The 15,881-nt window shown below is 39.2% G+C and overlaps 1 protein-coding gene across 1 annotated transcript in view; it reads left to right on the top strand.

Moving 5' to 3' along the window:
* Window positions 1-15,881, top strand: part of LOC134651660 (syntaxin-binding protein 5-like) — a 376,139-nt gene that overhangs the window by 342,065 nt on the left and 18,193 nt on the right. Inside the window, exons 5-13 of the mRNA XM_063506759.1 lie at window positions 9,489-9,552; window positions 9,787-9,997; window positions 10,740-10,815; window positions 11,117-11,271; window positions 12,232-12,395; window positions 12,767-12,897; window positions 13,453-13,532; window positions 13,893-14,068; window positions 14,724-14,843. Coding sequence (XP_063362829.1) covers window positions 9,489-9,552; window positions 9,787-9,997; window positions 10,740-10,815; window positions 11,117-11,271; window positions 12,232-12,395; window positions 12,767-12,897; window positions 13,453-13,532; window positions 13,893-14,068; window positions 14,724-14,843 — 1,177 coding nt within the window. The remainder of the gene's footprint in view (window positions 1-9,488; window positions 9,553-9,786; window positions 9,998-10,739; window positions 10,816-11,116; window positions 11,272-12,231; window positions 12,396-12,766; window positions 12,898-13,452; window positions 13,533-13,892; window positions 14,069-14,723; window positions 14,844-15,881) is intronic.

Consider the following 15,881-nt stretch of genomic DNA (forward strand, 5'->3'; position numbering starts at 1 on the left):
AACACCGTTTGCTCCTTTATAAATTAGCTCGAAGGGCACGGAGGCGGAATAAGGGATGGTGACAATATGATGCTCTCTTGTCTTTTGGTGCGGTGTTATTTTATTATGTCAAGTCATATTATCGTTTTTAACCGACTTCAATTTCATAGAAGGAGGAGGTTCTGTATTCGGGTTAGGCTATTTTTTTTTTATGTACGTTCACCGATTACTCCGACATCCGTGGTCCGATTTGAGTAATTCTTTTTTTGTTTGAAAGGAGCTACCTCCAAGTTGGTCCCATATTAATTTGGTTCTGTTCTGATGATGGGATCCATGAGGAATTGAGGGAACTCCTCAATTTTTAAAGGTACATGCATGGTGATTTGGGTGTTTTCTTAAACAACTCGAGCATTTTCTCCCGAAAACTACCAATTTGATGAAGTAGACCTGATGATGATGATTGTTTTGATGATAATGATGATGATTTTTTTAAATGTAGTATGTTCAGCGATTACTCCGGCACCTGTGATCCGATTTGAGTAATTCTTTTTCTGTTTGGAAGAAGTTACCTCCAAGGTGTTTCCGTATTATTTTTGGTTCTGGTCTGATGATGGAATCCATGAGGAATTGAGGCAACTCCTCAATTTTTAAAGGCACGTGTAAAGTGATTTCGGTGTCTCCTAAAGTAACTCGAGCATTTTTGCTTCGGGAAACCACCAATTTGATGTAGTGCGACTGTAGCCTTACCATGAGTTCGACACTACCCCTGATCAGTAGCCATATCACAAGTTTGGCATTGACATATTCGCTATTAACGTCTTCGTAACTTACTTTTTATGCATCTCGCTCGCACTAATATGCCAGTACGAGCGAGATGCAAAGAAAGTAAGTTACACACACGCTAGCGAATATATTAATGTCAAACTCGTGCTAAGCTGGTAAGGCTACTGATCGGGGGTTAGGGTTAGGGATTAAGGGGTCAGGGAATGGCGGTTGAAGGGCTGTTGCTTCAGGGTCGAGGGGTTCCTGGATCAGGGGTTGATGCGCTGTGAGGTTGAGTGATCGGGGGGTTGAGGGATTGGGTCAGTGGCGGGTCGGAGGATGGATTTAGTGTAGTGATAGTGACAGAAATTATAATTTCCCAGACGGACTCGAGAAAATTCCTGATTACATATTCATTAAAGTAATAGGTAGGTACACGAATTTAATGATAAACGTGATCTTGTTTTTCATTCATGCGTCGCGCACTTAACAATGCGTTAAAACTAAAAATGGAAAAATAAAAACTTTTTACAAAAAAAAGAAAACCGACTTCAAAAAGGATGAAATAAAATATTATCCTTTTTGAAGTCTATGCGTTACCAACTGATATGTTTGAAGTCGGTGCCGAGCCAAATTTTGTTGCATACCATGATTTTGGTGCGATTCAATAAGGATGTACGTTGGATTGTCTTACACGACGACAATGAACGTACTTTCTGTAGGTACAGTTGACGTTAAAAATATGTTTACACTTTTCGCCGTATTACAAAGGAGTAAGGTACAAAAGTGTAAACATATCTTTGACGTCGACTGTACCTACTGTACTTTCTTTTTTTTGTAAAAAGTTTTTATTAGTGTTCCGCACAAAACTATGTTCTCGGAACACTTATGGGATCAGTTCGGTCTTGAAAATCAGTTTTTAAAGCCGTATTCCTGGAGTAGAAATCTTGTTTGGTTAATTTTATTTCATCCATTTTTGTACCGAGGATTTGCTTATCACGAATAATGCTTGATTGTTCTAAAGAACGAAGGGGATCCTTGTGGTAAAGGAATATTTGTAACATTATATTTTTGGAGCACCCTTAAGCTTATTCAATTCAATGGTGACAGGCAGTGATGTAATACTGTGTTCAAATACTTTTTTGATAATACATTACTCATACCTAATAAATTTACATTAAAATTGATATAATCGTTCGTTCGTCGTTACCATGTTACCAAGTCCACTCCCTGCCATTCGGACGAGCTAAATGGGTGTCCTATATCAACATTTACTCTGACATTGACATACTTATTACTCTTACTTTCGTTTGTAAATTCCAAAAGTATTAAATATCTTCTCAAGCTCCTACATCCTCATTAAAGTAAACACTTTAACCAGACTAATTTCCTCCACTACAAGTGTTACGCGGAGACAAATTAGATCCATCAACAGAGTCGGTATAATTGTAGAGGAAGAGTTGATTATACCCGACCGCCTCCTGTTTGCTCTGACAACAACCAGCAAATTGCTGGAACACTCGCGGGTTACACCGTTTACTTACGCCCAAAACTAAGTTATGCTTGTTTATGTATACGCTCGATTTACTTGTACAACTACTTGTACTTGTACACTTCCGAGAGGTATATTATAATAATATGTACGAGTATAAGGGTTTATATGACATATATAAGGTTTCATTATATTAAGTGCTGTGTGGTTGCTACCACACATGCAGAATCTTGACGCAGCGTATTTTAGGCGTTGCGTTTTAGTCATATTATTTGCACTAAAATGTACGATGAATAAGTGGAGGTGTCAACATAAATGTCCAATTTATATGAAAATATAACGTTTATTACGACACTTCCAAGCTTTGTCAAGTCAAAGTTAGCGCAGAGTTAGCTTGGTCCGACTGTATAAATCGTCCCTTTAATTATAAAAGTCCCATTTCCCGGAACCATTAGTTTTCCTTAACGTCCACTGCCGCTTTTAAGCCCAAAAATGGCAATATTATTATTATGAATTTACCTCAGTAATTCGCTTTAACGACGCCCCCGCCGGCGTCCGCGGGAGGTGCTGAGCCAACGCTCTCTGCTTCATAAACAATCGTCTTAATTGGCGAAGTTGCGCGCCGCGGGCTCACCCGCTCCGCCATATTGTAAGTGTTAACTGCACAAACAATAAAGATCGTTATAACACACCCTCGGGCGTGTGCCAACCCTGTTACCTGCCGTCGGAGTTCTCAATTCAAATAATGCCCCCTTATTGGTGCGCGCGACTATCAACCGCCAATGGTAACGCTGTGATAATTAAATCCCCCCAGGGTTGTCTCCGCGCTATTGTCAGATATTTTCCACAATTTAAATTACTAGCGTACTAACGACGTCCGTCGCAGACGTGTCCGCGCACAAAGGTATCTCGAAGGGCAATAAAAAGCGAGTCGAGAGCCGAAAGAAAAAGCGCGTTTGTTCGCGTCCTCTTGAATCGTTATAAATTATAAAGAATTACCATTTCGGCTGAAGCCAGGCGATGTAATGGCGGAGCGACTAAGCATCCTTGGTGAAGCGCCTGGTGGAAAATTGCGTTACTGCCGTGTTTGCCGTGAATTTTCCCGTGAATTTCTTTATGGCATTCCAGTTCTCGCTTCCTTTGATGATAAAACCATTTACTGACTTTACACTCTATAGGCAACCGGGACGTTGTGCGGACTTGTGTCAACATGTGTTGTGAAGCGAGACGTGGACAATAGGGTTGTCTAACAAGTTGCCGGGGCTGTCTCGAAGCCGTGTCGCGACACCGGACAGCGATAGCCGCTCGACGCTAGCTTCATGTCATTGTCAGTGAGATGTCCCTTTGAATAGGTTATGAATATGCTAGACGAGACACTGTGCTATTGAGGCGTGCGACACATAGTTGATACATGTGTTTATTATTAATAATACACACACACATATTAACGTAATTATGCTTAAAAAAGTAGATCCATTTTGTGTATCACGTAGGTTGTAAAAAAGCACACAGCTCGCTTGTTGATATGCAGTTATCATAGGCTATGGGCTTTGTGCAAGTTTAGAGTTGTCTCAGTGATTTCCGTTTTTTGTCTAATGTATTCGCTCTTTATTTTTCAGGATAACTGACGAAATATATTCCCACAATATAAAGTGGAATACAAAGCGATTACATTCGAGCTGCGACCTGGGTCGAGTTGTAATAAGCCAGGTCGTGCGAATCCACCCTTTGTTGTTAGAAGGGACAGGGAAACAAAACACCATTTATATACTTTTATCTGTCCCTCTTAGCAGAAAGTGTCCTGATAAACGATAGATTTAATAATCCCTAATAGGAGCCGAAAGAGGATTTGAAGTGAATAACCAGAGTATTAATATCAAAATGATGTAAGTGCACGGTTTTTAAGATATACGTTGAAGACACTCTTCGGCCAATTAGCTGTTGAACTTACTCTCGGTAAGGAATTAAAAACACTCGTTCCAAAATCCTGCTGTTATTGACATGTTATTGTGTACGCTATGAATGCCTATACCTATACGAATCTTGACTTCATTTTGCAGGCAGCTGTAACAATGCGTAGTTGAGAGAAAATGTTTTGTGAATAAGTAGGCGGTTCATAATATAAATCAACCCCACAATGTGGTAACAGCGATGGGGTTGTCAATACTTAAAAGTCTCCCCACGTGGAACTGCTTACCTATGCGCCACACGACCGCTAAGCCTCTTTGTGTGGAATTTCGACTTTTTTTATTACTTTTATATACAGTTCTATAGTACGTTGTACGCATGAGTGCGAGGCCTTTATGCGTGTCGAATAATGGTTGGCGAATGTATGTTTGACACGCGGCAAAACCATGTAAACTCTCAGCTCGCTTACCTTGCGCGTAGAATGATTAGGTAGCGAAGTTATTATGGTAATAGGTATTAGTAATAACACAACCGTACAGAATCTCTAAGGGAAACAAGACTTAAAATAATCACGGCCTCGTCGGACCACCTAGCCCAGTAGGTAGTGAGTTAGTGACCCTGCCTACGACGCAGGTGGTCCAGGGTTCAAAAAAAAAATATCCTGGTAAGGGCATGTTTTTGAGTGTTCACCACAAATATATTATTTGTTCTGAGTTATTTATGGATGTTTTCTAGGTATATAGTTAAGTATTTATCTATTATGTATATCGTCGTCTAGGTACTACCCATAACTCAAGCCTTATGAAAATTGACCCATAATATTTATTTATTTATTTAGTACGAGCGGGCTGTAAATGTAAAATAGTTCAATATAGATATTTACCCCCAGTTATCTATATATATAAACGTGAAAGACCTGACTGACTGACTTAAATCAACGCACAGCCCAAACCGGGACTAGAAAGTCCAAATTTGGCAAGTAGATTCCTTATAAGGTCTAGGGGCCCACTAAGAAAGGATTTTTCAAAATTCATCCCCTAAAGGGGTGAAAATTAAAAAACTCTCCTGCGCGTGTGAAGCCGCGGGCAAAAGCTAGTATTTTTATAAAAGAACTAAAATTCTTGTCCCTATGTCGTTGTTGATGCAACCCTAGTTTATCTCGGTGAATAATTACGTCGCAACATGTCTAAGATACGCATAGTTTGTAACTCCTCGTGTTGCCTTGCTAATGTTCTAAACTTGGCCCACAGGGAATGTCCCCTTTCTTGTCTCTGTGTGATGAAAGCTTTAGAAATGAACACTATAAGCTTATTTACGGTCCGTTGTGGCCGTCAAATAGAGAGTTTGAAATAATTATTTTCCTATTGTCGCATCATTTCATAAAGTTATTATTTTATAATTTTACAACGTTATTTTCCTTTTGGATACGCCAATTCTCGGGATTAGTTGCCAAGCGGACCCCAGGCTCCCATGAGCCGTGGCAAAAAAAAGCGGGATAACGCAAGGAAGATGATTTTCCTTTTGGATACGTGCAGGGAATCATTTGTCAAACCGTTAGTTGAAGACAAAAAAAATTAACCACAGCTTTGGGCCTTCTAGCTCGTCCAAATATTTCAAAAGATCTCGATCTCGTGAAATCTCAAGCCAATTAGGGTTTGCTCCCGGTACTGAGTTTATATGGCGAGAACCGGGAATTCCCGGGAATTCCCGGTTCTCGCCATACAAACTCACTACCGGGAGCAAACCCTAAAGCCAATATTTGAAATCTTGTGAGATACTAAGGGACTTCCTCTAGTATGGTTTGTGCAACTGGCTAGATCCAAATTTTGGCGCGAATAACGTAAATATAACGTAAATATCTTCATTTAAATAAGATGTTACGTGATATGTAGTATTCTGTATGGAAATTGTATAATTACCAGTTTTCATAGCTCTTTCATAGATTGCTTCGTGGAGCCAAAAATATTTGTTTACGTTTAATGTGAAGTAAAACCAACCAAGTCGCTATTATGTGTGTCTTTATGATCAGGCAGAAAATTCAATCACTGCCGTCCTTGTGCTCTAAATAAAAATATCTTAGCTGTCACCCACAACACATTGCAAGGATCATAAAGGTGGTAATATCTTTTACGGCCTATTGTGGCAGATTGTCGATCATTGTCGTCTCATGGAGGGGGTCGTAAATCGCACAATATATTGTAGCCATTATTTAGGTTTGACGTTGGAGCATGGATAAGTTGGTAGAGGTGGATTAAAACATTGGGATTATGCACTGGTTGATATTTATTTGCGTAGACAGCGCCATAAAATGTATAGCTCTTAGAAAATATCATCAGTGAAAATATTCAAAATATGTATGAATTAAAAAAATAAGAAGTAAGCAAGCATGTTGTTCGAGTAAATAGATTAGATAATAATTGAATTTGTTGCCGTCTCGGGCTGTTTGAGCTACAGCCTGTAACACGTTATAACGTTATAGATTGGTGCTGAAAGCTTGACATTGAGGTGTTCACTTAACCGGCACTAGGTCATTCCAGTGTCAGACAGCGATAATCTCGGCTTTGTCCATGTGGGGCCACGAATTCTGGGTTCATTTATTTTAGTATAAGTGATAACTGATATCTGTGCCCGCCGTCCCCGTGATAACTGATCCTATGCCGTCCTCCGCGTGTGGAGAGTTGTTGAAAACTGAAAAACTTGAATTTTACTCTTTATGGGTTGAATTGCCAAAAACCCTTGCTTAGTGTAGCTTTACAATATTTAAACAATAGGTACAATACTCTTTATTAAACACCCCACACAGTTTCAATACACACAATATGACACGACATGAGGGATATTTTGATTTATATTTAACATCTTTATAGGTTTTGATGCGAGCGAGGGCGTTTTCTAAAATAAATATTGAAAACCCGATTCTCACAAATCCTGGTGGTTTTGGCTTCTTTCAACTCAGAATCACTAGCATATTCAATCCTGATGATAAAAAAACTTGTCCTAAAAATTTGTATGAAAATTGTACATTCCACTACGTCACATTCATACAAGTGAAAAATTTTCTCATAATAAAACGTGACGTAACGGAATGGACATTTTGGGGCATCTTTTTTTAATGTAAGGATGGAGAATGCTGTCGATTCTGAGTAGAATGAGCCCAAGAATGTCCAGATTTGAAAGAATCAGATTTTCGATATTTATTTTAGAAAACGCCCGCGAACGTACCTATCACATATTTTCCGTTATGTCAATATCGAGAGGAAAATGGACTACGTTTGTATGGTAAAACAGCCCTCCACTATCCTCTTAAGGTCTCACACAAACTCCACCCACTCCCATTAACTCATTATCAACATTTTGAGAGACTTTTCCGCCTATTTAATGGCCCAAAGCACGTGTCCCGTGGGGGTTGGAGAGGGGTTGGGGTGTCTGACGAGGGGTTGCAACAAGTGGCGCCGCGCCGGCGGACTGTAGGGTGGTTTACAGATTGGCTTGTTAAGAATTAGATTACGATGAGATTAGACAGTTTTATATTGTTAATGGATGTGCTTTTTACTAATTACGCACATAACTAACTCAACGAAATGGATCGTGATCTTGTTTTAAATTTGTAGTAGAAATTTACGCTAATAGTTATTTTTGTTGGTGTAAAGATTGTAAGGACCTTACTGCCTAAAAAGCCTGGAATAACAGTAATAATACAGGAATAAGACTATAGGAATTTTGTTAATTTTTTTTGATATTATACCTAGTCAATACGATTTACTACTTATATTATCCAAGAGATGGAGAGCTATTCATTCAAGAATTCAGCTTGCCTTTTTTGTTCTGTTATTGATTTCATTATTCATAAACATCGAATGTATAAGTAATGAGAAGTTTTATGATTTATTAATTTTAGTAAACAAATATCTTCTAACCGCTAACCGAAACAAAGCTATTAGTTTTTCTCGTTGGTTTTTCCACTCTCTGACTTTATTTACCACGGTCTGGTGCGTAAACAAGCAAGACGAATGTAGCTTTCAGTAAGATTAACAAGCTCCCTGGGATCTGTCACTGTCGCTGTCAACGGAACACAATTAAAATGTGCGTGTGCTCACTTAGCTGTCGCCAAAATAATTGGGAGTGCCCTTAGAGTGTCACGGTTTTGACATGTTTACGTTCTTGTTGGTTAGAGAGCTTCGAGAAGACATTTAAAAGGAAAATTGCAACCATAGTTTAGATTTGTAGCAAGTAGGTATCCTACTTTCTATATTATAGTGATTTAAGTAACTAAGCTATTGTTTCCGAACCTAGGGAAAGCTATCTACACTTTTCCTTTACGAACCGGTGATAGTTTTTGACATTCATAAGTGTAATAGGCCTAAATTAAAGAACGATCACTTTAATTTTTATCAAATACTTAGTAATTGACGTTTCTAAATAAGGCTCCAGAACTCCGATTTACCAGTTTCGACGTAGAAAAGACCTGATTTGGGCCTTATTGTTGTCAACTAATAGAAGGGAAGGCAGTGATTGTGATCCACTTACGTCACAATCCGGACCCTCCAGTGGACAATCTGCGGTTATTAGATTTGTCGGCTAAGGGGAGCCTCTTTAAGTGGCGTCTTGGCGGCGCCTGTCGTCTTATCACTATACAAAGTTTTTTTGGGGCCTCTGAGTAGCTTTAAACATTAAAACTTAAGTGCTGAAAGCAAACATTTTTTAAAGATACGGAAATTATTGAACAAAAAAGGTTTTTTTGTTTTTCCCGTTGAGAAGCTATAATTTAGTTGATCTCGAATTGAACACTATTTAATCGCTACAACTTATAAAACAAAGTCCCCCGTCCCGTCTGTCTGTAAGTATTCATGTATGTTCAGTTCAATTCATTTATTTTGTGTATAATTAATAATTTTTTGTGATCTTTTACCTGCCTATGTCATATGATCATGTACCTATGTCGTCTTCTGCCTGAAATCAAGCAGACAGTAATAAAATTGCACCCTGTGCTCATTAAGAACATCGAGGAGCTCGCAAAATGCGTAAGATTATAAATTGTACCTTAATTAAATAATTGGAGAGCGCCCGAATTACGAACAGTGTTCTTTACTCGTGGAGGCGTGACTTTTCCATAATTACGCCAGTTGTGACGAATCTACTTCGGCTTCTTGTTTTTGTAATTGCCTTTTCTTTTCCTAGCTTCGACGTAATAGTAGTTAACAAAAAGCAATCACAATGACTATAAGTTAGAGAAAGAAGGCCATTTTTCCACTATTATATCTGTATGTTAGTATAAACACTATATTTTTGAATTTTCTTACTCTATCTAATTCTGTAGTAATTAATTATATGTATTTGTTTGTTGCAGTACGAGAACGAATCACCCGGGAGCCGTGGTGGAGATTAGCGACAACCCCTTGGATGCCAATAAGGTAATTTATCAATCATTTAACTCATTATTCCATTTCCATGAAAATATCTGTAGGCACAAAATACAAATAGAGAATACAAAAAAACGGGTACAGGTATTATAAAACTGCTCCAAAGAGATACAAAATCAGGATAATTTTAGTAGTAAATTTGCGAATCAAACTGTCATTTTAGTATCAGTAAAATAGAACCACAGCTTAAGTAAAAATTATTTACTGGCTATTATCTCATTCCAGCTGCTAGTAGCGTACGAAACCGGACTAGTAGTAGTCTGGGACCTCCGAGCCAAGGCGGCCGAATGGCGCGGCTCGCTCGGAACCCCTGGCGAAGCCATCCGGGCGGCCGCTTGGCAACACGATGGGAAATTCATGACGGCGCATGTGGATGGAGCGTTGGCGGTGTGGAACACACGTCAGCCTAGACCCACATCTCTATCCTATCCTCATGGTAAGCAAGTATTTTTTCATACTAACTAATAACCTTCGAAAGGCGTCTGGGCCGAATGGCGAAGCTCGGAACCCCTGGCGAAGCCATCCGGGCGGCCGCTTGGCAACACGATGGGAAATTCATGACTGCGCATGTGGATGGAGCGTTGGCGGTGTGGAACACACGTCAGCCTAGACCCACATCTCTATCCTATCCTCATGGTAAGCAAGTATTTTTTCACACTAACTAGTAACCTTCGAAAGTCGTCTGTACCGAACGGCGAGGCTCGCTCGGAACCCCTGGCGATGGGATCTTGCGCGGCCGCTTGGCAACATGATGGTAAATTCATGACGGCGCATGTGGATGGAGCGCTGGCGGTGTGGAACACACGTCAGCCTAGACCCACATCTCTATCCTATCCTCATGGTAAACAAGTATTTTTTCACACTAACTAGTAACCTTCGAAAGTCGTCTGGGCCGAACGGCGAAGCTCGGAACCCCTGGCGAAGGCATCCGGGCGGCCGCTTGGCAACACGATGGGAAATCTACTAGGTACTATACGTACTGATGCTGACTGTACGTACAAGTCACGGGTCAAGCCGTAACAAACAGTGTTTTTTCATGTTTTATGTTTCTTTTTGTACAATAAAGTGTAAAGTTATGTAGTGAATTTTTCGTGTATAGGTATTGTTTATACAAAATAACGCGTATATAATGTCAATGACACAAACCTAACCTAACAAATTTATTTTAATGTTTTCAGCAAAAGCGAACAAAGATGGAAAACTAGAACCTTGCAAACCTATACACAGACTTGAATGGAAAACGGCAAAAACAGGGTGAGATTCTAAAATTCTATTTACTTTTTTAACTCCAAATATTAGTGGCATTGTGTGTCTCCATCGTTGAGTGTCTTTATATTTTTTTCATATAAACATTTCTTTGTCTTTATGTGTCAAGCAACATTGAATTTAGAGGTGCAATCGCAGAAAAAAGTCTCCCCAAACATTGCCATTAAAGGCAACCAGATTTTGAAAGTTTATAAAATATTTCAATTCAATTCAATTTATTTATTTGCTTGAACATACACAGTTGTCATGGTTACATGTCATGTCATGTCATTTCTTCTCTATATTACAGGGAAAGCCTGGTAATATTCTCCGGCGGGCTGCCAACAGACAAGGCGGGCCGCACGCACAGCATCACAGTCCTAAACGGCAAAAGCACCACAGTTTTAGAGATGGAGCATAGTGTAGTCGATTTTGTCACGCTCTGTGAGAGTCCACACACAGCCGGTAAGTGTCCACTTTATATTAGGCCTCAGCACAGTAGATTCGAGGAACAAGCAACAACGGTTGCACTCCGGGAGTGCCGATAGAAGTGAAAATTCACCTCACTATGTTACCGACGCCCGGTAACACGATACATACGTTTAGCGGAGGTATTCTATTTATTTATTATATATTATTATCATTCTCAAATAAGATCCCACTTTTTCATTGACATGTTTATTTACATACTGCCATGACAACGTCAAATTATTTGAAGATACCTAGGTAAAGAGTCTTGAAAAGGAGTTCGCAAGATAAATGTCAAATAACATTGAGTTTTTCTTTATTGATTTAAATTCCATTTAAATTATGAGTGGCCACCTTACGGGGCTTACGGTCACGTGATCGCCTTACGCCCCTTACGGTCACGTGATCGCCTTACGCTGTCTCGAGTTTATCATTTTTTCCCCACCTCAAAAAGTGCCCATCGCCGCTAATAAAGTTTTCACTTCAAAAGCTTCAGAAAGCTTGGACTTAAAGCGTAGCTAAAGTCTTCAAGATGCCGCCGAGATAACCTCAACACTAGTAGTGGCAGAGGCGAGAATTGTAACTGAACTGCAGTATCTATAGTCAATTTTGTCACGATCTGTGAGTGTCCACATACAGCGAATAAGTGTTCACTTTAGTCGTTAATAATATTCTGAGTAAGGTAAGGTCTCAGTAGAGTCTTAAGGATTTGAGATTAGCTTTCATACAGTACAGAAAACTACAAAAAAAAACAACAAAACGAGGATTGTAACTGAATTTCTTTTCCCATAAGAGCAATGGCTCCTTGGGCCCTGAGACATATTTCTATGTCATCTTAGCGGTTATCTTTATCTCCTTTGGCCTTCTGGACCCATTATTCAAAAGTTAAAGTTCAACATAAATCGGTAGTATTAAAAAGTGCAATCTAAAAGACAAACTTTTTCTCGTGTTTTCCAGATTACCAGGAGCCGTACGCGATCGTGGTGCTACTCCAGAACGACCTGGTGGTGATAGACCTCCAGACGCCTGGCTACCCCTGCTTCGAGAACCCTTACCCCATGGACATACACGAATCGCCCGTCACATGCTGTTCATACTTCGCTGATTGCCCTTCAGACTTGGTAATTATCTGATATTCTTTCTAGAACATTTAGCAACTCCTCTGGACTATCAGACGGATCACATGGACCACTGAAAGATTTCCAGAGATCGTAAGCAATAATCAGTGCCCACAGAATTAAGATTAGTTAAAATCTGTGTGTGATAGCCCCTAATTTAGTACAACTGTTATGACGTTTATTTCGCTCCGTCATAAACCTAATTGTGTCACCAAATTGCGTGATTTATCATAAGAAAATCGCACTGTGCAAAAATTGTTTATGTTATTTATGTAGTCAAGTAAATTAAGTAAAATTAAGGAAATAATATATATTCTAATATAGGAAGGGACTGGACACGGTTCTGATCATTCTTTTATGTATGTGCGTTCTAGATCCCTGCTTTCTACTCGGTGGGTCGGCAAGGCAACAAGAAGGCGACGGGGTTCAGCGAGAAGGAGTGGCCGATAAACGGCGGAGAGTGGGCGCCTGCGTCTTGCTCTTACAGCGAAATTATACTTACAGGGTGAGAGGGATAGATATACATGTGCAGTCAGCAGCAAGTACATAGTGACGCCCAAAGTGACCAAATACACCTTTGTTTTGCATAGAAATAAGGAGATGTCCCGATATATTTAACCATTTTGGCTGTCACTATCTATTTTATATTGAATATACAAGGTAACTTTTATTCTTTTCGGTGGTGCGAGTCTGGATGTACCTAATTCTGCAGTTTTTTTTTTGGAAATACATTTCCAATCCGCATGATAATTATGAATTCCAAATGAACTACATATACCTACTGATTTCGATTTCAGCACCCCTAGCACGATTGGCACGACAGTATCTCGCGGCGAGATAGACTACCTGTATTTTTCTAACTACCTAAGTTAACAAAAGAGGGACGGGCAGTATCTCACCGCGAGATACTGTCGTGTCAATCATGTGCTAGCCCGGCAGAAAGTCGTCAAGATATAAGGACTATAATAAAACAAAGCGTGAAATGTTTCTTTTTGTTTTTACAGTCCCTGGATAGATGTCTGATTGGTAATGAAACTAAAATAAGTATTTTGTTTTTCAGGCATCAAGACGGTAGCATAAAATTTTGGGATGCAAGTGCAGGGACCTTACAAATTTTGTACAAATTAAAGTGTTCTAAAGGTAAGTTACGCCTTACATGATCATTGAGTAATTTTAACTCCTTTTTCAAACGTTATTGATGTAGGTAAAGGCTGTGATCTATTTTGTATTGTAATATGTAGTATGGCTCTTTGAATGCAAACAGTCAATCATCTCTGAATGTCGTAAAATGAAATGTCCTCAAATTAGTAGATAAAATAAAAATATGCGTTTTTTCTGATATCAAAGTTTGCAAAGTAGACCTAATTTAAATATTACGTCGAGTCCAATTCGTCGCAGTTTAGGAGACAATATCTAAAATTACCTATCAACTGATTATTTTCAGTCATTGATAGCCAGTGATACTAATAAACGTCCCGTCCGTAATGTGTTTGTCCCCAGTATTCGAGCGACGCGGCTCTGTATCAGGCGGCTACGGAGGCGGCAGCGAAGACTCCCCTCTAGCGATCCAGCAGGTGGCACTGTGTGCGGAGTCCCGGCGGCTCTGCGCGGCGCTCCCTCACGGACACGTGGTGCTTTTCAAATTCAGGAAACAGGACACGCATGCTGAGACACATGTGAGTGTAAAAGTTTATTTACAATGTGCCTTTCCGTGAAAAAAAGGTAAGTGTTGCTGTAGATGGAAAAACTCTGAAAGCACCCTTTGCACATCAAGGAAGTCGATTTTATTTATTATATACTAAATCTAATCTAATTCTAAACAGTGAAAACGTGCTAAGTGAACTATGACTTAGACGCTGCCTGTGCTGCTGCAGCTGCTTGTCTGAAACGGAATAATAATAAATACTTTCGCGGCGTCAACATAAAGAATATGTTTTAACTTGGCAAATAACGAATCCATGTCACAAAAAATAAATAACAGCGGTCCCAAATGAGAGCCTTGTGGTACCCCCGGATCAGTGTTCATGCTCAAGTGTCTACCTAGAAGTATAATTTTATAGAAACTACTCTTTATATAGTATACTTGGCTTCATTTTTTTACAGATTCACACGAAAGATGTCTAAGTTGCCATGATTAATGTATCTACTATGTATTATCAATTAAATCGAAAGCTTTAGAGAAATCGATATACTCATGCGGCATCCACCTTATAACTTAATAACCTGGGAAAATTAAACGAATGATGTATTTTGTCAAGACATTGGAATTTGTGTGAATTTTCTGGACTCGAATAAAATTCAACTCGATTATTATTTTTTATTTTGTTTCAGGTATTAGAAATCCCAATGATAACGGATTCGCTAGAAGAGGAGGCCTCACCAGAGCCCGACGGGAGTCGCTCGGCGTCATTCAGTCGCGGCGGAGATAGTATAGAGGGAGAGAGTAGGAGAGTAAGTTACTTCTCTTCTATTGTTATTGAACTATCTTAGGCTACGTCTGCAGTACAAAACAAAATACTCCTTTCTGTATTTTATATCACAATTAAGTAAATAACGAAAAGTCGCGTCAGTCGATTAAATGCTAAGTCCCGATCAGCAGGTATCCTACCAGACTGCGCCAAATATGTAGGTGCACAGAATCGGTTGAAGATGAACTAATTTTCTACAGGAAAGCAAAGAGGATCTTAGCCTCCGATGTTCGTCTTAGTGCCAGTTGCACCATCCGCACTTGACATACTGATTAACGTCACCCGGCGCGCCGCGGCGGTTTACTATGAAACTTTCCATACAATAAAATTTAGCGAATTCTTTAACGATGACAAACATTTTGGTGTAACCGACCCTTAGACTTCGGGCCCCTCGAATATATGGGTGGTTATATTTAATTGTTTTGGTCGAATTATGTTGTTTTTGTAAGTAAGTTTATATGTTTTTTCTCAAACATGTAATGAAATGTCGTCGCGTTATAATAGGCTACGAAGTATCACGTTTCGGGCGAAGCAACTCGAGAGAACTGTAAAGGAATTTCATACAAAATTGAAGGCAAAGGGCCGGGAAGTCATTTTTTTTAATTTCTATTTCACAGATATTTGTGACACAGCATCGTGGCATTGATTGAGAGAGATTGAGAAATTTTCGTTCCCCTTTAAGGAACCCCTAAGTAATATTTATAAAATACGAAAAAGTCAAAAAAAGAAAGAAAAATATTTATAGGGCTATATCTCCTAAACCGTGTGTCGTAGCGCAAAAATAATAAAATGTTCGTTCCTCTGTAAGAAACCCCTAATTAATATAAAAAAAAGGAAAAAACTTTATAAGGCTATATCTCCTAAACTGTACGTTGTAGCGCAAAAATAATAAAATGTTCGTTCCTCTGTAAGAAACCCGTAATTAATATTTAAAAATAACACTAAAAAGGAAAAAAAATCTTTATAGGGATCTATCTCCTAAACCGTACGTCGTAGCGCAAAAATAATATTTTTTCGTTCC

This window comes from Cydia amplana, chromosome 10 (assembly GCF_948474715.1).
Source record: "Cydia amplana chromosome 10, ilCydAmpl1.1, whole genome shotgun sequence".
Taxonomy (NCBI): Eukaryota; Metazoa; Arthropoda; class Insecta; order Lepidoptera; family Tortricidae; genus Cydia; species Cydia amplana.